Below are 22,122 nucleotides of genomic sequence, written 5' to 3'. Positions count from 1 at the left end.
CCTACTGGTTTGAGAGTGCTTCTCTCAGTTGAATGTACCTCCATCCCCCTTTAAAAAGCAGAATCAACAACAAAATGCTTGAGGGAAGAAATGGGCTGTTGCCATCAGTTCTGACCGGTCAATGCTATGCACAGCCAGTTTCTACCAAGAGGAAACAAGTTCCCCACATCCTGAAGGTGATGCGTCTGGAGGGAAAGCAGTGAGTGGGCTTCCCCATTCAAAATATGCATGCCGCTAAAGTGAAAACTGGGCTTGATTTGATGTGACTTAAATTGACTTGAAACACTCTCAGACTGTTTGTTTGCTTTCAACACCTTTCCCTTCTCCTGTATGGTGTAGTAAATGTTCCCTGTCTTGTGGCAAAGTTTCCAGACAAATCCTTTTGTTTAGAAAAGTTTAGGTGATAAGTTTCTGTAGGTACTAATGGTTAGACAGTGACTTTTTGATACAGAAGTGTTGCAGAATATTTGATAAAGTGTTGCAGAATATTATAAGCAGTGGCTCAGATAATGTGTGTTTGGGAATCTTCTCACCTCCCAGCAGATGTAGTCTGGGGATCTTTGTGAGAACAGAGGATGTGGATTATTGGGCTCTGTAAGCTTAACAACATTGCAGAGATGCTGTCTCTCCCCTGAAGATCTGTTTGTAGGAGCAGAAAGTTTTGGCTGTCTGTCGGAATGATTAAACGCCTTCACCTTTGTTTAATCCGTATATTACAGAATGCCTACCCCTATATTTGATTGTGTGAACAGGGCAAAATATGACATTTAGGCTGACCACATATCCTACCATACAGTGGACAGGCCTTTATTTGGAGGAGTGCTATATTTAAAGGGCTGTCCAGTCGAATTCCAGTTTAAAGATGAAGAGCCATTAAGAGTGGAGAGCAGAGGTCTTTAAATTGGCCACTAACAGTTAACACTTGGGCAGCACGCAGGTCACCAGATCTGTGGAATTTATTTATTTCAATTTATTGTAATTATTTCTGAATTTGCAGTGCTGCGTATGAATCAGCATATGCAAATTTGATACAAATGTTTTCCTCTTCTGCCTTTTTTTAATGATTCATGGGGATACATAAGTGGCCACCCTAACTGCGTGGTAGGCGTGATGAAAAAGGGCACACATTGACCAAGGTACATGTCATAAGTCAATAACTGACTTCTAATGGACCTCATACTCTCTTGCTGCTGGTGAAACCTTCAGCTAAATTCCACAGCTATCATCTTAGCATCTGTCTGTCTTGTTTTAACAGACACATTGCTTTAAAAACTGTGTGTCTCTGGGCTCCTGGTTTCAGACTGACTTGGAAGTGATACTCCTTCCTTCCTTGGCTGATGTGCTCCTGTGAAAAAGGACCAGGTTTTTTTGGAGGGGGTGGTGGTTGAGGTTTGCATTCATTATACTTTCCATTCAGATTCATTTTCACTTAATAGCACCTTTCATCACAATGATCTAAAGTGACTTTTTATATAAGAACTACTATTAAAGGAAAATAGGGCGAGGAGAAAGAGAGAGAGAGAGAGAAGCCAGCAAATGAGACATTTCTGTGCCACTTCTTACAGACATTTGATTCAACAAGTAATAAAGGCCAGCTGCTTTGTCTGAAGTGTCACAGCAGGGTGGAAACGAGTGTGGAAGAGGAGAGAGCTGCTGGCAAAGGAAGAGCTCTGCTGAACTCTGCCAGGGTTATTATTAAATGATTAAGTTTTCACAAGAAAAAGAAAGGCTGTCTGCAGCAGTCTCAATGGCTGCAGGATAAACAGCTCAAGCCTTCGGCCAGCAGCAGCAGGAAATGGAAAGGGGCACTACCAGCCATCCTTAGGAAATGTGAGGTTGAACTCAACTTTTTTTAAAGGAAAGCTTATCTGGGCTCACCTCTCAGTCCAGACAGAGCCACTTGACTCTACATGTGCCCTGTGGAAGGGAGACACACAGCTCCAAATGTGCTGTGGACACTTTAATTGTCATGAAGTGAGTCCAAGTACTGGCTGATGTACACCTCCCTTTCAGACATTGCAGCAGTAAAGCATGTAAACCAGTTTAGCCAGAGGTGCAGTGGTAGATTTTGAAGTGCAGGAGCATCTTCAGGATGAACACCTCCAGGGAGAGTTCATAGCCTTTCAAAAAATGCAAATGGCTGCATTGATCATGTGTTTGTGTGTGTATGTGAGGGGGTAGGAGATGAATATAGAAATTGCACATTTGTGCAATTATATAGCATGGTCATCCCCAATCTCATGTTCTGGGCTACAATTCCAACATCCCTGCTGGTTTGCCAAAGGAATTTGTGGTCCAACCTTCTCCAATCTGGTGCCCTTCAGATGTTTTGATTTAGCGTAATATCCAATTTATTCTGGTCAGCTGGCAGTCATAAAATGGTAAACTGGCAAAAAAGGACTTTGCATGTTGGACTTTGGCTGGGAAGACCTGGCTGGCCATGAAGTTCACTGGCTGAACTTGGTCCAGTCTTTGAGACTAGTCTACCTCACAGAGCTCTTATTATGAGGATAAAGTGGGGTGCCCCATACCCATGCATGTCATGCTCAGCTCAAGTGCTCTGGCAAATGATCACATCACTTCCACTCTGAAAAAGTGTCCTGCAGTTGCATCACCTCACATTTCTCTTCCATGACTACATTCCCGTGGCTTTCCACAGGCTATCATATATTAACAGCTATTATCAGTACTGTGATAAGGTAAGGGAATAATCCTACTGTGGTGCACACAGTTCAATTTCTCTGCATAAATCATACAAGGTTATTTGCCACAGCTTTTATCCATCCCTAGAAAATGTGCATCACTTTTAAATGATTATTATAAATTGGGGGAGTGAGGCTAGGCCCAAGGGGTAATCCTAAATAGTGCTGAATAATATTGTCAGACATCCCTCGTTCTGTATAATGTTTTCATATTCCAGGACAAAGTAGCTCCATAAAGCATCATGGATATTAAATCTGGTTCCACAGAGCAGATCAAAATGTTCTTTAAAGGGTAATGTTTTGTTTAGCTGCCAATGCAAGATTTGAATTCAGGGCCACAGAACCCCACCCCAGACATAAACAAATACAACTGAGCTTATCCTTTCTGCTTTTCATGTGACCGTAACTGAGACCATCTGTGTTAAGAAACAATGTTTTGCCAGGGCTGAGGAATTTATTACCATTGTTTTTAAGAATAAATTGTGAAATCCATTGCATATTTTAACCATAACAATATACAGGATGTTGCAAGTCTCTCTCTCTCTCTCTTATTATTATTATTATTAGTTCTTTCTCCACCCTATCCTAAAGGCTCCAAGAGGATTTACAATAATTTTAAAACCAAAAAAATAGAATTGCATGAGGTTGTTTGTTTGTTTTTTAAATCCTCATAATGTTCAGAAAGATTTTTTAAAAGTAATAGCTAAACCTGAATTTACACCCTAGCCACAGTGATAGAAACTGTGGTTTTCTAGTAGTTGAAGTGAAAGGTGGTGGCTGTTATTTTGATAATGGTGACATCTGATGAACAGAATGAAAAACTTGGGTGAATGCACAGCACCAGTTCCGCAATGAACATCCATGTGGAACTCATTTCCACTTTTGCAAAGATAGAAAATAATGGATACCAGCAAATGATTAATGCTAAATAGAAACAACTCCTACTAAAAGCACAAAGTGCCTAAAGCGCCCTTGTAGCACTGGAAATCGACTCAAATGAGATTTAATGTTGGATAATTATTAAAGACTGTGCACAAAATGTAATCCCATCCTGCCACAGCTTGAAGTACAAGGATGCAGAATCGCCAGACCTCTTACTTGCACATGCTCAGCAAAAGAGATTTCAGAATCATGCTCCCCACTTCAGAATGGTTTTCACTGTTTTCTCTAGTTCTTGTGGTCCCTCCTCTTTTTTGTATTGTGAAAAAACAACAACAGTAGTGCTGTCGCATCATGGGATCATATCCTATCTTCACCCGGTGTGCTGGTTCCTATATTGCTTCTACCCGTGCTTCAAAATTCAAGAGGTGCCTGAAAGAGAAGAGTGAGTAGCTGGCTAAAATCCTACTGCTATTTGCTTCTCACCAAGAGGTCAGATTAACAGATGAAGGAAATGAGTAGGGAGGCAGGGTTATGGGAGGGAGGAAATGTGCCCCAGGAAACCATGACCCTAGCTGGCATGCAGGTCAGGGAGGTGCCCCTATAACCTCTTTCTCCTTTCTCACAGTTGCAGGAAGATTCATGAAGACTACTCGGAGGCTAGGGATATCTGGCACTGAGGAGCAGTGGTGCTATGAGGGCAGGGCTTTGGGGCAGACATACAGGACCCCATTCAGCAGAAGGGCACTCAGGTGCAGCATGCACCAGTTTATCACATTTTGAAGGGAAGGAATACACTTTATATCCAGAGAGGACCCTTATTCCCACATAGGACCATTAATTCCAAAATTTCATAACTATACTATAACTGAGAATTTGTATAGCACAGTCCGTTGCAGGGGGATGGACTAATGTCCCTTCCATTTTGGTCCCTTCCCACTCTACAAGTGCTGAGGTAGTCTAGAAAGAGGAGGCTGTGTCAGGTCTGAGAATGAAGTAAAGGCACATTTAGAGCTGCCATCTGATTTAATGCAAAGTAACTATAAGCTTCTCGGCATCCCTCATTGCATCCCACGTATGTAGTCATGGTTGACATGTGTGGCACTGCTATTGATGAAGATATACTTTGAAAAAGAGCTAATTAATTCCATCTTAATCTATCATAGCTGATGAATCTCTCTCTCTTGTTACATCCTGCCTGGTTAAACTGGAAGTGTTTAATGCCTTGGTCAGAGAACAGCATAAGGATGTGGCTGAGAATATTGTCCATGGTTTCTTAACAAGCAGATGTGCCCAATGTAGCCTAACATGTCCTCAGTTGCCATCCTCATCATGAAACTTGTGAGTCATGGCTTATTTGTGTAATCATAAAATCTCTGAGTGGTGTGAGATTCCAGGGGTTCCAGGCACTTACTCAGGGTTCAATCACCACAGCAGAGACAGTGGTGTCTTTATGATATATGGTTTATTCACGCAGATATACAACCTGGGCCTACAGTGGAGGGGTTCACAGCCTTAACACCCCGAGAGGGCCTTGCTTCTCCCATAGCCACAGCTTTGTATTTGAGGAGAAATCAGCCCTCTGCCTTCCTAGCTTCTTGCCTTACTTTTAGCTTCTACCTCACATACTCTTTGTCATGGAAGGGAAGGTTCTTGTTTACCCACCCTTCACCTTAAGGTCCCGGGGCAGGTTACAACAATCTAATAAACAATATTTATAAAATTTTAAAAACTCAAAATAAGAAAGAACACAGTCATAAAAAACCCCAGGATGGGGCCTAAAAAGGCACATCTCAAGTGTCTGGTCTTTATTGAGCATTTGTTCAGAATAGTCATTCTGAATGCATCCTGATTTGCTTACACAGTTACCTGCATTCGCTCCATAAGACGTACACACATTTCCCCTTATTTTTTAGGAGGGAAAAAGTGAGTCTTATAGAGCAAAAAATACGATATAGACCTTCCCATTGATCAATTATCCATTCCATACTTTTCAGTCCATTTCCCTAACACTATCCCAATTTCAAAAAGCCACTTGGTGTTGTTTTTAAGTGGATTTATTACATCAGGGCAAGAGAGAGCTTTAATCCACTTTAATTGGGCAAGCCAAAATTTCTGGCATGTGCTTGAATCCATCCCACAGAATACTGAAAGTCTGGAGGTGACCTAGATTGCACCAAGGTTAAAAAAGAAAGGAGGGTTTTTCCTCCTTCTTCCCATAATTCCAAACACAGTTTGATCCTGATTTCTCTTCCTACTTGGCAAGTAGGATGGCCAATGCTTGTATTTTGCTTTGATTAAAACAACAACAACAACAACACTGGTACCTGGACAGATCCTGGAACAGATCAATAGCTGGCCCAAGAAGAGATCCTGGAATGTAGCCTGAGCAGGTTTTGGCAGGCTCAAGTTGCACCCAAGGCGTTGATTAAAAGCATTTGAATGCCACCTTGTATCCAGAGATACATCCCTGACCATTGGCTATGCTGGCTGTGACTGGCAGGAGCTGGGAGTCCTACATCTGCAGGGCCGCAGATTCCCCGTTGCTATTCTACAATAAAATAAAGAGTGGCTTCTAGTGGATTCAGAGGCAGTGGCCAGCACAAAATCTTACAGTGTAAACCTGTGCATATCTAACCTGAAATAAGTCCAATAGAGTTCACTATACATTACTCTCCCAGGTGAGTGTGTGTATTCCAGATTTATTCTACTAGGTATGGAGCTTTAAGAATAAAGATGAAAGGATAAGGAAGAGTGGGGCAAAACAGGGGAGGAAACAGCCACCCTTTGCTTTTCTGCCAGCTGACTAGAAGCAAAAGAATCTAGCCAGTCCAATTGTTGTTGTTTTTTTCTGGTTGGTTGGCAGCCATATTGGCAGGACTTGCTAGAAGCAACAGCCCAGGCTGCACTAATTAAAGAAGGATTTCTTTTTTGTGTTAGTGGGCCCTCCTCTCTCCTTCTGGAGTTCTGGGTGGCCGAGTCTCTGGAGCCAATGGAGCAGCCCCAACAGATTATCTAACAGGGCCAATTCTGGGGAAATTCAGAAACACAGAGGGAACCTGGCAACTAGGAGTTGGGGGCATGTGGCTAATCTCATTGCAGATAAGGTCCAGCATGAATGTAATCACTCGCCCACTGTCTGCTGGATAGAACATAGGAAGCTGCCTTTCATCAAATCAGATCAGTGGTCGTTTTAGATCAGTATTTCTACACTGACTGACTGTAGCTATATGAGATCTCTCTGTGTGTGTTTTAGTTATGAGTGTCTCTCCTAGACCTACCTGGAGATGGTAAGGATTGAACTAAGAACCATTTGCATGCAAGGCACATGCTCTACTAGTGAACTGTTTCACCTTTGTCACAACTTCATTCAGGGCTGGCGATATGATTGGCCCTCCACATTCGCTCTGCTGCAGTTAAACCATTTGGGTATAAATATATAACCACTCCACCCAATATGATTTTCCTTGGGCTCCTCACAGCCTCAGTAGCACACTATACTATTTACCCCTGCACATAGCTGAGTAGAGCACTATACCTCTTTTTTCACTTGTAGAGGGCTAAGGCACAGTCCTTATTCCTCCCTCTTCTATTATCATTTTATTTTTAATTCATTTCCTTCCATGGTAAAATGCAATAAACGAGATAATGATGCTTTAGTGCAGGCTTCCTCAACCTTGGCCCTCCAGATGTTATTGGCCTACAACTCCCATGACCCCTAGCTAGCAGGACCAGTGGTCAGGGATGATGGGAATTGTAGTCTCAAAACATCTGGAGGGCCGAGGTTGAGGAAGCTTGCTTTAGTGTGTGAAAAGCAGAAGCATCTTCTGGACTGTGAAGACAACTCTGGGAATATTGTGCTGCAAAAAGCCTTTACAACATTGGGGTTGGGGTTTTGTTTTGTTTTTTAGTATTGGGTGCCTAATTACCTTAGTCACAGCATGGCAGGCCCCTGGCAACCTGAAGTGGCTCAGGGAGGCTGGAATTTATCAGGAAGACATTAGTCAGGGCTTGTATACTCTCAAAATGTTTTTCTATGTTCTAGTAGTCATATTTGAATGCTTTCAAATACCTGCTTGCTTGCTTGTTTAATATGCTTCTTTATTGAGTTTGTGAGACTAAACATGGGGAGTGTATGCCTTGTGATCCTAGGAGGAAAGATGGGATACAAATGTAATAAATAATCTCAGGAGAGAGGCTACATCAGTGCTCTGTCCTTCCTTTCTGCAGGGTGCTCTTTTTATCCACTCATGAATGATCCTCTAGTGGACGATTAACATCTTCCAGTTTCAAAGGAGGGTTGAGATATGGATAATTTTCATACCTGTCAACTGGGACATCCTGTTTTCCCCCACAAGAGCATGGCGGCCATTTTGGGCTCCTTGCTCTCGTGTGATTTCAGGCCAAGATCTTGCCCTAAAAAAAAGTGGGGTTTTGGGGTCCTCTCTCTCACTTGACTCACTTAAGTTCACTGATTTCCACTGGGTCCACTCTGAGTATGACATAGCTGGATAGAACCTTGTGAGTTTACTTTTAACATGAATTTGCCTGCCTAAAGAAGACTGCGTGTAGAAATCACATTCACTTGGGACAGTATTTCGAGTTTCAAATGCTGGGTGGCCTGATATTTCATAGTCTGAGACATATCCACGCTTCCTCTCTGCTGATCTCTGGCTGGTTTTTGGAGCAGATCCTTTTTCGCGTTAGAGCATTGACATATTCTCAAATAATCCCATATTGTCTTGGCAGTAAACTTTGCTGCCTTGTGCAATCTTCTCCTGTAATGCATCTTCACACAATGGCCCTAAACAGATGGTTGTGACGTACCTTCCCCACCCCCATTAAGACATAAATGGAGTGGAGATACTCAATTACTTGATCGTAGGTAGACTGTTGTGGGTCACAGATGAATGGCTCTTTCATTTTGTACTCGTACTTACACCACCCACCTTTTGTCTTTGAGAAAAACCACATTTATATGCCAGTATTGTACTCTTTTATTTTCAAAAGACAAAGTTCCATCTGAGTTTAATAGGATGTCTCATTACCACATCCTGATTCGTTGCTCATCATGCACTCTGAAAAAGAGCCTTTGTTCGCCTTTGCATCTTTGTGCATCCTTTATTTATTTCTTTTTTTTAAAGTTGCTAATGTGCATATCAAGAGAAGGCCAGCAGAGGGGGTGCACAGCTTCATGTCCTCCTCTGCATTCATGTTGCAATTAGTTTAATAAGACTAAGAGCCTTTAAAAAAAAATAAAAAATTCTTAACTGCCTCTATTGCTTTTCCTTCTTTTCAGATGAATTAGGTTGCTATTTGTAAGGCTAGGGTAAGATCAGTGCCCTATTAAAGTACATGCCAAACCTTATGCTGGAGGCCAGCACTGCTGTCACTCATGCCATTTTGTACATTCTCTTCTTTGCCTGTGGCAACTCAGACTAGGTTGGCCAATTGCACATTGCCAGAAAGAGAGGGAGAGGGAACGCAGCACCCCAAAAGAGGACACATACTCACAAAAGATTTGCAGATGCTAATATAATTGTATACAGTGGTACCTGGGTTCTCAAACTTAATCCGTTCTGGAAGTCTGTTCCAAAACCAAAGCATTCCAAAACCAAGGTGTGCTTTCCCATAGAAAGTACAGTGGTACCTCGGGTTACAGATGCTTCAGGTTACAGACGCTTCAGGTTACAGACCCCATTAACCCAGAAATAGTACCTCGGGTTAATAACTTTGCTTCAGGATGAGAACAGAAATTGTGTTGCAGTGGCGCTGCAGCAGCAGGAGGCCCCACTAGCTAAAGTAGCAGCTCAGGTTAAGAACAGTTTCAGGTTAAGAACGGACCTCCAGAACGAATTAGGTTCTTAACCCAAGGTATCACTGTAATGCATGGATTAATCTTTTCCAGACATTTAAAAACTCTCATGCTAGCTCTGTTCTAGCTCTAATCTGCCACAAGTTTCATAGAGTAGTGCCTATTTTCCATTTCTAGTTAGATGGGAGCAACATGGGTTTTCATTTTTATTAATTCTTGCTTTAAAAAATAATAATAATATTTATTACTTTTCCAACAATTTAAACACTACAAAAAAATAAACAATACAATACAATACAAATACAATACAATACAAAGACACTACATAACACTAACACGTTAAACTAACAAAACAAAACAAAAACAGTTTAAAACACATCAAACAATTTCAATATCTTATATTTCATTCACTTATTTCAACGACCTCCTCACACCTCCCTTTTTGTATTCCACTTCTATTAATTGTTTCAGCAATTCCTTTCCATCTTCCTCTGTTTTCTATCTTATAATTATCTTAACATATTCTAACCTTATTTTTCCCTTTAATACTCTATTAATCTATTTATACTTAATTCCTTATAACATTTCTACTAAAGCCATATAACTTCATTCCAACATTTTTCTAACATTAATTAATTTTACAATTTTTCTGTAAATAGTCTTTAAACTTTTTCCAGTCTTCTTCCACCGACTCTTCTCCCTGGTCTCGGATTCTGCCAGTCATTTCCGCCAGTTCCATATAGTCCATCAACTTCATCTGCCATTCTTCCCGGGTGGGTAAATCTTGTGTCTTCCAATACTTTGCGATGAGTATTCTTGCTGCTGTTGTTGCATACATAAAAAAAGTTCTATCCTTCTTTGGCACCAATTGGCCAACCATGCCCAGGAGAAAGGCCTCTGGTTTCTTCAGGAAGGTATATTTGAATACCTTTTTCATTTCATTATAAATCATCTCCCAGAATGTCTTAATCCTTGGGCATGTCCACCAAAGGTGAAAGAATGTACCTTCAGTCTCATTACATTTCCAACATTTATTGTCGGGCAAATAGTAAATTTTTGCAAGCTTGACTGGTGTCATGTACCACCTATAAATCATTTTCATTAAGTTTTCTCTTAGGGCATTACATGCCGTGAATTTCATACCTGTGGTCCATAACTGTTCCCAGTCAGCCATCATTATGTTATGTCCAACGTCTTGTGCCCATTTAATCATAGCTGATTTCACCATTTCATCCTGAGTGTTCCATTTCAACAGCAAGTTATACATTCGTGACAAATTCTTGATTTTGGAATCTAACAATTCTGTTTCCAATTTTGATTTTTCCACCTGGAAACCAACTTTTTTGTCCAAATTAAATGCCTCCATTATTTGGTAATAATGGAGCCAATCTCGCACTTTGTTTTTCAATTTTTCAAAGCTCTGCAATTTTATTCTGTCTCCATCTTGCTCCAGAATTTCCCAATATTTCGGCCATTTGGCCTCCATATTGAGTTTTTTCTGTGCCTTCGCTTCCATTGGTGACAACCATCTTGGGGTTTTCTTTTCTAACAAATCCTTATATCTTATCCAAACATTAAACAATGCTTTTCTAACAATATGATTTTTAAACGCTTTATGTACTTTTACCTTATCATACCACAAATATGCATGCCAGCCAAATGCATTATTGAAGCCTTCTAGATCCAACACGTCAGTGTTTTCAAGAAGCAGCCATTCTCTCAGCCAGCCAAAAGCAGCTGATTCATAATAAAGTTTAAGGTCTGGCAGGGCAAGTCCACCTCTTTCTTTGGCATCAGTTAATATCTTAAATTTTATTCGAGGCTTCTTGCCCTGCCAAACAAATCTGGAAATATCTTTCTGCCACTTCTTGAAACAGTCCATCTTATCCAAAATTTGCAATGTTTGAAACAAAAACAACAACCTTGGCAACACGTTCATTTTTATCACAGCAATTCGGCCTAACAATGATAACTTCAAATTTGTCCATATTTCTAAATCCTTTTTCACTTCAATCCAACATTTTTCATAATTATCCTTAAATAAATTCACATTTTTGGCAGTCATGTTAACCCCTAAATATTTCACTTTCTTAACCAATGTTAGTCCTGTCTCCTCCTGAAACTTCTCTCTCTCATTCACAGTTAAGTTTTTCTCTAAAACCTTAGTTTTAATCTTGTTCAACTTAAAACCTGCTACCTGTCCGAATTCTTGAATCAGTTCCAATACCCTTTTAGTACTAGATTCTGGCTCCTGTAAAGTCAATACAGCAATTTTTATTAATTCTTGCTTAGTCCCGTTTGCTTTTTCGAAGAAGAAAAATGGAAGATAATAATACCAATATTGCCATTTTATGTATTTATAATTTTATATTTACAGTGCCGGTTCTTGTGCTTGGGATTCTGCAGTTGTGGGACCCAGTTCTAAGAAAACATTTATTGCCTGTTTGAAAGGAAGGAGTACCCAATTCAGAGGTGAGCTACCCCCACCCTATTAATGCAGGAAATCTTAGTCTTAGATTTTTTGTGTGTAGCCCTCAGATTACACTCTAATGTGTAGAACACTCATGCTCAGTTCTTTGAGTACAAGGCAGCCAAAAAAGAACCCAAGAGTAGCTTAATTTATCATTAGGGACCAAATCATTCCAAGTCCAGAGAAATTTGAATAATAGGAAATGTGGTTCTTGATCATACATAATCTAGAACCTAGAAAACTATGTTCTCCTGTACTGCATGTGCTCAATATCTCTAGAAACTGTATGTGAAACAAGGAAAGTTGTGTGTGTTTACCGGTAAGTGTCTGAGCCAGTAAAAAAGCACAGACATTGTAAAGACAAATGAGACTACCTCAGTTTTTCTATTTCTAGAAGTTTATAACTTCTTTTAATAAAAGCTGTTAGTATGTATGTATGTGTTTGTTTGTTGAATCTGCCATGTGATCAGCAAACATTATTACAGTGGTACCTTGGGTTACATATGCTTCAGGTTACATACGCTTCAGGTTACAGACTCCCCTAACCCAGAAATATTACCTCGGGTTAAGAACTTTGCTTCAGGATGAGAACAGAAATCGTGCTCCGACGGCGCAGCGGCAGCAGGAGGCCCCATTAGCTAAAGTGGTGCTTCAGGTTAAGAACAGTTTCAGGTTAAGAACGGACCTCCGGAACGAATTTAGTACTTAACCCGAGGTACCACTGTACAGGATTATTTTTGGTTAAAAGATGTATACTCCTTTAGCATCTTCCATAGGAATGCAATTTTTTAAAGAATGTCAGCTAATTGAAGTGTACAGTATATACCACCTGCCAGATTGGACTGACAAAAGCTTATTATAATATAAAATATCTACCCGTACAGTAATATCACCTAATTTGGGGTGGAACACAGCTGCTGCTTGACACTCCCATGTCAGTCAACAGCAGTTAATGGCAGCTTGTGAAGGAAGAACTCATATGCTGAATGGATCTTTCAGCAGGCATTTCAAGAAGCATTAAGCAAGGAGAATTGCAGTGGTAAATTCTAGTTGGTTAATCAGTGTGGAGAGAACCCATCCTGCTGTTACAGAAGTGCCCCAAGACCTTTAACAGCCAGTGTTATCCAGCATCAGTGTTCATCTCATAGAAATATCAAAAGGCAATGTTGCTGGTCATATAAAACAAATCAGAAAATCTGTTGGGAAGATGGTGAGTGTTTTGAAAGGAATACTTATAGAATGTGACCCAGCCATGAAGCAGTTTCTGCTGTACTTAGATGAGTCAAATACCCTAAGGGAGAAGTTCAGCATACAAGACTTTGTGTTAGCTGAGATGGTTTCCTTCCTGCAGGAGAGAATGGGAGAGTTAATGGACCAGACCTCTTTCCCTATTACACAAAAATAGAAAATGAGACTGAAATTGTCTGTGTCAAACTGCAATCAATAATGTCTAAAAAAAGAAAATCAAGTATTTTGAATCTGCCTTTCATAAACTTCTGATCCATCAAGACAAACAAAATCTAGCAGCTATCTATGGTGGCTCACTAGGATGCAGTTAACCCAGGAAAAACAGGAGTTATCAAAAGGTACAGTATTTTTATTTTATTTTACAGTGGTACCTCAGGTTAAGAACTTAATTTGTTCTGGAGGTCCGTTCTTAATCTGAAACTGTTCTTAATCTGAGGTACCACTTTAGTTATGGGGGCTCCCACCGCTGTGTGATTTCTGTTCTCATCTTGAAGTAAAGTTCTTAACCTGAGGTACTATTTCTGAGTTAGCGGAGTCTGTAACCTGAAGCGTCTATAACCTGAAGCATCTGTAACCCGAGGTACCACTGTATTTGTTTAGTGATTTCTCTCCCACTCATGTAGTGCCAGTGGGCAGCTTACGAAAATTTTAAACCATGATGTAATAAAATTCAATAGCCCATCTTGTCCAACATCCTACTGTCATAGCAAGCAGCACCTGAGTTCAACAGTGCTCTCCCTTCTTGCAATTCCAAGCAGCTGGTATTTAGAGGCCTTCTGCCTCCAGCAGTAGAGGTAGAACATAGCATTGTGGCTAGAAGTCATTGATAGCCTTATCTTCTATAAATTTGTTTAATCCTTTTTTATTTTATACCATAAAATTACAAAAGAAAATACATATACACAGTGGTACCTTTGGTTAAGTACTTAATTTGTTCTGGAGGTCCGTTCTTAACCTGAAACTGTTCTTAACCTGAAGCACCACTTTAGCTAATGGGGCCTCCCGCTGCCGCCGCGCCACCGGAGCACGATTTCTGTTCTCATCCTGAAGCAAAGTTCTTAACCCAAGATACTATTTCTGGGTTAGCGGAGTCTGTAACCTGAAGTGTATGTAACCTGAAGCGTATGTAACCCGAGGTACCACTGTATATTAAATTAGGGCTGCCGTATTTCAAAAAGTGAAAATCTGGGTTGCCATACTTCCGGATTTTCATGGACATTTCAGCAATTTTCACCCAGACTCTGTTTCTGGGGGCCGAATCCTGGCTATGTCTGGGAAATTCAAGACGCATGGCAGCCCTATGTTAAATACATCTAGGGAGAAATTCCACATCACGCTATTCTGATTGCTTCGTCGGCGCAAGCATTTCTGCTTGTCAGATGGAACAATCTTCCCCTGTCCTCCCCCATATGCTGCTTTGTAGGTTTTCCTGACCTTCCAGAGCTGATTTTGGGGGGTGGGCAGGAGGCACGTATGTGGAGGAGAGTGTGTGGATGCTCCATTGTGTTAGCGGGAATCATTGCGCTGGTTCCCACCAGCACAACTATTTAGTTGAATTTGGCTCATCAGATTGTATCCAATGCTAGTCCTACTCAGAAGAGACCATTGAAATTAATGTATATAACTGTTGTGATTTTCCTCTTAGTTCAATACTTAAAATGGATAATCTCTGCCCATTTCTTTATTGCTATTAATGTGTAAGGTTCCGGGACCTACTTTTTATGATTGTAAGTTGTTTTGTTTTAATATTGTGTTCTAATGCTATAACATGCCATGGGACCTTAGGGTGAAGTGTGGATAATAAACAAACAATAACTTGGTTTCATTGGTTTTAAAGGAGTTTACTTTGAGTAAGACTAGCACCAAATACAACCCATAATCTAATCAGATAATATGAGATGTGCATAAATATACCACTCTCTACAATCATAGTTCTGATCTGTTCTTCATAGTTATTTATTGCTGCAGCATATCTGTTCAAATGTTCCACTTCCATTGTTCCTATCTGAATAAGCAAAGTAAACTGCAAACCATCCCCTGCATGATCTCAGTTTACTTTATTTCTTATCTTCTGTAATGTAACATGCATGTTACTTTCACACTGCTAATCATCACCCAAGTTATATTTTCCATTGACTTTCTTGACTGTCTGGCTTTCTGCTCCCCCTCCACCCTCAGAAAGTTGTGCAACCAAAATAATAACAGCTGCCAATAAATTACAATACATATTAGTTCTACTTTCTGTTCAAATCCAAGCTCTTTAACATTAACTAATTCTACTTTTATTTCTATATAAGTCATCTCGCATCTTTTAAAAAATATGTTACCAGTACAAATGACTACTGCAGCATTGCAACACTAGGATTTTCCTCAATGCTCATAGTATCAATAAGCAAGCACCTTTAAAGCAGTTCTCACTCAGATTAATAATGCACTGGTGACACCTGCTTTCCAAATATATTTCCACATACTTCTTGGAAGATTTTTCTTGAGAGTCTGCATTACATTCAACAGTAATAATCTTACTGAAAAGAAAATTCCATGATTAATTTTAAATATTTTTCTATAACTTATCCCTACCGACTCTGCTGCTCTCTATTTTAAAGACTGTTCCTCTTCTCAGTATTTGCTTGTTTGATTTCTGTAGTGTTCTTTCAGTTCAGTACGTAAAATGGATAATCTCTGTTCATTTTTTATTTCTATTAATTTTCCAAAAGTAAATTAAATTAGTTTTGATTAATGCTGTAGTCTTCTCAAGTTATACAGCTCCCAGTGATCAACAAATGTACTTCCCATCTCCTCCAACTTATAAGATTCCCATGGATATATTTTAGCTTCTCTTCCAATTTATTCCAATTAGGGCTGTGCCTTAGAGGTTCATAAACTGCTATCCGCTCCTTTATACTACACTATCCTGCTGCCAGGCAGGAGATTTGATTTATTCCAAACATGCAGATTTACTTTTACTATAACATTACTGTACAATTATATTTTCAGCTCTTTTTCTCTTGCCCAGGGTAAATAGTTCAGGGGCATTTTAATAGTCTGCTGTTCAAAAGATAATAGTGGTGTTAATTATCTTGTCTGATGCACTCTAGTAAGTCTAATAATTGAGCTGCATAGTAATATAACTATTAAGTTGCAGAAAAACTAATTGACTCTGCTTATTTTAAAATTGTTTTTCTCCCCTTGAATCATTTTCCATTTTACAAAAATCCATAACCTTTTGCCATTTTCTCACCTTACATTCCTGCATTATCATTCAAAAATGTGGAATAAAAACAGAGGTCTGGAGATTATATGCATTTTCATTCAATAAATCTTTGCAAACCAATATATCTTCCTTTCTTCTGTGTTTCTAGACCTTCCTGAATGTTATTAATCATGGGATTATAATGCATCCCTCCCAATTTATCTCATTCAGAAGAGACACCCAGATGTCTAATCAGTTGTGTTTTCCACTTGTCAATAAACATTGTTTGTATCTCCTCTCAATGATATGGTGTGACAATTCCCAAAGGAAACACTCAGGGTGTGAAGTTCCACTGATGCAACAGAATTTTTGTTTCCTTTCCTTCCACTGAGTGCCCCCCAAACTTTGCTCTGGAGGGGCCCCCACAACTGTCTGAAGGTGATTTTTTTAAGATGCATGAGCATGTGGGTGTAGCTGGAACAAGAGCAACAGCAGCAGATCTGCTATGCACATGGAAGTCCTGATGCACAAGCAGAGCTTCAGTGTTGAATACAGTCAATGTTGGATACAGAGACATGAGCAAGTAGAATATTTTTGTGAAGAATGGAAACATAAAAATTAGCAAGAAAATATATTTTACACAACCATATTTAACTTATAGTGGTGGGGAAATATTGCACAGGGTCCGGAGCTTAAAACTGTAGCTTTATTTACTGTGGCAAATGCACGCATATATTATTTGTTGAAAACCTTATGACTGCCCTACCTGCTTCAGTGCTTTTCCCCCACCTATTTCATTCTGCTTTGTGAGGAACTGAGAAAGTATGGCAAGATCATGTAATGAGCCCTGGCTACATAAGCCTACTTAATTATCAAGTAATATTATGCAACTTCTGAACTGGTTTTTTGTCCTTATCAGTAAACAAATGTGTGGCTTGCCATAACAGCTCCAATGCTTGAAGATCTTGGCAGCCTGCTCATTCTCTTAGTCACATCTTCCTGCAAATAGTACTATTATTTGCCTGGGAAAAAACCATATGTTCTTGTAATACATGTTGTGATAAGTCTGCTATTCCCCTACTCCCAGATTATTCAGCTTGGGTTTAAAAACACCCTTCAAACTGTTCTTCACAAAGACAACATTAAGAACTTTTAAATGTTATCACAAGATGTAATCAAATGATGATCAGCTGGCTTTTGTGGAAGTAAGACTACTTCTTTACTAGCTATTTTTTTCTAGATTGGATATAATTTATTCTTTGTTATCACAAAGATTTCAGGCACTGTGTCACTGCCAAACTACTATGTTCTAGGGCTTTCTATGTTACTGCTTAAGTCCTGTGATACTTTTTCTTGAGTATATGCACTTGTAGCATTAGCCTGTCCTGTGTGAATCAGCAAAGATCTCTTGATGCACCTGAGATGATGAGTGGTCTGTGATGCAGTTTATGATGTGGTTGCTGATGCATTGCTTTGCCTAGGCTTCCCATTTTGTTTTTCCTAGTACAGCAGAAGCAAACCAATACATTCAGGGCTATCAGTGGTTACTAGACATGATTGCTTTGTTCTGCCTTCACTGTCAGAGGCAGTATGCCTCTGAATACCCATTGCTCGGAACCACAAGTGAGGAGTGTGCTGTTGCACTCAGGTCTTGCTTTCAGGCTTCCCAGAGACATCTGGTTTGTCCCTGTAAGAACAAGATATTGGGCTAGATGAGCCTTTGGGTTAATTAGGTCCGGCCCTACTATTAGACAGACTGGTCACCTCAGTCAGCTGATTTTGGTTGTCATGGAAAGGCAGCAAAATGTAATGTATTTGTTTGTTGTTTTTTAAAACAAAATTCCATAGAAGGAAAGGTGTGCTTTCTGTCTCAGGTGCCAAAATAACTTGAATAGCCTTGTGTACTGTGCACAATTTTAAATTAAAACCCTATACCAGTTATTCCCCCCCAACCCAGGATGGGAAATTAGTTAAACATGGACTATAATAAAAATATTTCCAAATGTTCTTTTACTAACTGGTATAGGCTTTTAATTTAAAATTATATTTTGCATTTTTATGGTTATGTTCTTTGGTTAACTAATGTGTTGTACTGAGAAATATTAACCGCTGATCATTTAGAACTTTGAAATGGTATTTTTAAAAATAGTAGTGTTGTGTTTTGATGATATATATAGTAAGCTGCTTTACAAGAACAATGTGCCCTAAAAATGCAGACTGGAAATCCATTTAATAAATCTGTTTCCAGTTGTTTGTGGTGAATTAGCACTAAAGGCCCCTGAAGTTGAAAGGACCCAAGACAGAACCAAGGATATATGGCTCTAACATTCAAACTGGAGTTGTGCAGGAGAACTTGTTTTGGAATGGACCAGCCCCGTAGTTGGCAGGGGTGGGAGGGCTTGAATTGTTAGGTATCTATAGAGATCTGTCTGAAGCAAGCCAAAAGAACAAGAGATTATCAGTGCACATTCTTGTGTTTCTTCCTAGAACATAGAAAATGGAGCATTTCATTTCTGATGGGCCAGCCTATCTTTATAACCTTAAAATACTGCCAAGGTTGTATAACTTGCATTGTAGAAAAGCTGGAAAACATTACAGAGGCAACACTGCTGAGGAATAAAAGAAAACAGCACAGGTTATTGCCGTCCCAGTCCAGATCTAGAAATCGTCTGTTGCCTGTCTTGAACTCTTCGTAGTCTCTCTTATCTGTGGAAATACTTTGGACGTCTTTTTATCTGAGCCAGATGGTCTCATAATAGTTTCCTATCATAATTCCTTTGCTCTTTTTTATTTCAATCCAAACAATTTCTTCTCTGCTTGCCAAACTATATATTGTATGACATTCTTTCTTCAGACACACTGTGTCTCAGGCTTGGCATGCTTCCACTTGCCCTGTTGTGTCTTTTGCTTCTATAAACTTTCTGTTTCAGAATTGTGTTATCCCATCTGTTTTTACTTCAGTTCTGTTCTCTGTTAATCCTATTACATAATATATTGATTAGTGACAAAACAGAAAAAGATGGATTCCATGGATTCCAGTAGAAAAGAATATGAGATGATCTGGACTATATTTTCTGTCCTTTTCTCCATAAAATTCTAAAGAATTAATTAGTTAGCAGCTTAGGGTCTTTATATCCCAGGCCTTTATATCCCACACTGCCATGTTTTTCACAAGCACCTCATTTCATCCTGGGGATAGACCCAGGATCACTAACTAAAGTTTATGCATGAGCAGATATTTTAACCTGAGTCTCCCTGGTCCTAGCCCAACAAACCAACCACTACAGTATGCAGACTTTCACCAGGTAGGCACACATATTTTGTTTTAATTAATTTTGTCTTATAATGTTGTCTTATTCAGTGCTATTTTTTTAGAAAAAGAGTTGCTAGAACTCACCACAAACACCTCCCTTGGTGTCTTAGAATGGCAATGGTGAGTTCTGGCTGAAGAAAACCCTGGTCTTATTATAATTTTGTCTTTATTGTATTCATTAAAATTAGGCATATAATCTGCCTTGTAGCTCTGTATTACATGTGTGTTGAATCCAAAAACTGTGTTTTAAAAGAACAATATGGTCCACTTTCCGTTACTTAGAAACAAATAATTTAGTTTCCTTTAGTCTTACTGTGTGAATGATTAGTTGTTACCATTTAGTATTTATTTATATAAAATAAAATATTTTAAAATAAAATATTTAGTTTTTTAAAATATTTTTTATTAGATTTTAATATGAAACACTTTTACTTTATAACATATGCTGGACAATTTATTCATGCCACATCAAAAATATTGTCTCACTTCTCCTTTGTTTTTATTATTAAGTTTACTCTTCTTTACACAACTGAATTGTGGTCATCATTGTTGGTGGGATCTAATGCAGCTTTTTAGAATGCTATGACTGCCCAGTCCTGACCAAACTTTGGTATTCATTCACCAGCTAACCCACTCGAAGCCTTCTCCTCCTGGAGGAAGTTGCTAAGCAAGTCACTGTTATTGCTGCTAATGCCTTTCTGAACTATGTGGTAGTCTGGCACAGCACCAAGACTAACACTGTAGCTTTGGCTAATAATTATTGTTATCTAGAGAAGAACGTGGGAATTTGTGTGTGCCTTTCTTGGTCTTAGTGACACAAATCTGCGGTGCCTCTGTTTTGTATGCAGTACCTTTATTCTGTATACCTGATATGTGCAAGCTGCTGGGACTTTCTCCTGTCTGTGTTGATGGTACCAATAGACAATGTGGGGATTTGGAGAAAGTGTGTACTAGGTAAAGGTAAAGGTACCCCTGCCCGTACGGGCCAGTCGTGTCCGACTCTAGGGTTGTGTGCCCATCTCACTTAAGAGGCCGGGGGCCAGCGCTGTCCGGAGACACTTCCGGGTCACGTGGCCAGCGTGACGAAGCTGCTCTGGCGAGCCAGCACCAGCGCAGCACACGGAAACGTCGTTTACCTTCCCGCTATAAAGCGGTACCTATTTATCTACTTGCACTTAGGGGTGCTTTCAAACTGCTAGGTGGGCAGGAGCTGGGACCGAAAGACGGGAGCTCACCCCGCCGCGGGGATTCGAACCGCCGACCATGCGATCAGCAAGCCCTAGGCGCTGAGGTTTTACCCACAGCACCATCCGCGTCCCTAGTACCTAGTGTGTACTAGTACGCATATAATACTAATTTTGTTTTGCTTGTCATTCAACCCAAGTCCGACAGTGTTGTTGGTTTTTTAGGGGGACTTTTTGGTAGCATCCAAGTTGGAATGGGTATAAAAAGACATGTGGCATCTTTTAAATGATGTGGGGCTTAGAAAATATATAAACAATTTTATATCCCATGAATTTCAGAAAAAGAGTTACGCTAAACAAGTTTAAATCTCTCCCAGTTGAAATCAGTAGGACTTAAGGGAGTTTAACTGTGTGACTTTGATAATATCTTTCAGTACACTCAAAGGTAACTCTATGTCCTTGCTGCACAATACATCAACCAAAAACATAGCACAGGCAATACATAGGCAACTTCACACAGCATCTAAAAGCTAATTGTAATTCATACTCAGTATGTGCCCAGAGATTTTCTTTCAAGCCTTCTTTCTTTCCCACATTATTCTCTTCCCCTTGTTTGTAGCAAAAAGAGAGGTATGGCTGCACATCTCAATCGAATTCAGTTTATAACAATACTCTCAAGGAACAGCCTGATTTCTTTAAATGGTCAAAGTCCTGTAATTCTAACTGTTGTTTATTGGACTATTGCGGCTCTCTAAGAACACAAACACATAAGGAGATCCCCGCTGCATCAGGTCAAGGTTCCATCTAGTCTAGCACTCTCTTCTCACAGTTGGCCAACCAGATGCTCATAGGAAGCCTGCAAGCCAGACCCGAGTTCAGACAGCACTCTCCTCACCTGGGATTCTTAGCAATTGGTATTCGGAAGCATACTGCCTCCGACAGTGGAAGCAAAACATAGCCATCAAGGCTGGTAGCCGTTCCTTTTGTCTTCTCTGGTTGCACAGTCAAAAACCACCTCGCATTTACTGTATAGTAGATATTGCTGATGAACAGCTTATTATTATTAACGTTTCTATGCCACCCTTCATCCGAGAATCACAGGGCAGTTTACAGTATAAAAACACAATAATAGATTCCATAGTAATAAACAAAAACAATACCCCCTCCCCATATTTGGCATAGAAGCTGCTCCCATTAACAGAGAAGTATTCACAAAGAGGGCATGAAAACGGCGTTAGAGAGTGGCACAACGTATAGGTGTTTCTGTGTTGACACCAGCAGCCTTGAAGCCAAGATGGGGGATTTTGAGATCCTGGCA

The 22,122-nt window shown here is 39.8% G+C and overlaps 1 protein-coding gene across 1 annotated transcript; it reads left to right on the top strand.

The window, feature by feature from the left end:
* The first annotated feature begins 12,909 nt into the window (after positions 1–12,909).
* Positions 12,910–13,319, top strand: LOC310764022 (general transcription factor IIH subunit 5-like). The gene has a single exon (XM_083617102.1). The coding sequence runs from the start codon at positions 13,074–13,076 to the stop codon at positions 13,269–13,271; it is 198 nt and encodes a 65-aa protein (XP_083473228.1). The 5' UTR covers positions 12,910–13,073; the 3' UTR covers positions 13,272–13,319.
* The last annotated feature ends 8,803 nt before the right edge of the window (positions 13,320–22,122 follow it).

Source organism: Podarcis filfolensis, assembly GCF_964270895.1.
Source record: "Podarcis filfolensis genome assembly, chromosome: 6".
In the NCBI taxonomy this organism is placed as follows: Eukaryota; Metazoa; Chordata; class Lepidosauria; order Squamata; family Lacertidae; genus Podarcis; species Podarcis filfolensis.
Note: the sequence above shows the minus strand (reverse complement) of the source record. Positions and strands in the feature narration are given on the sequence as shown.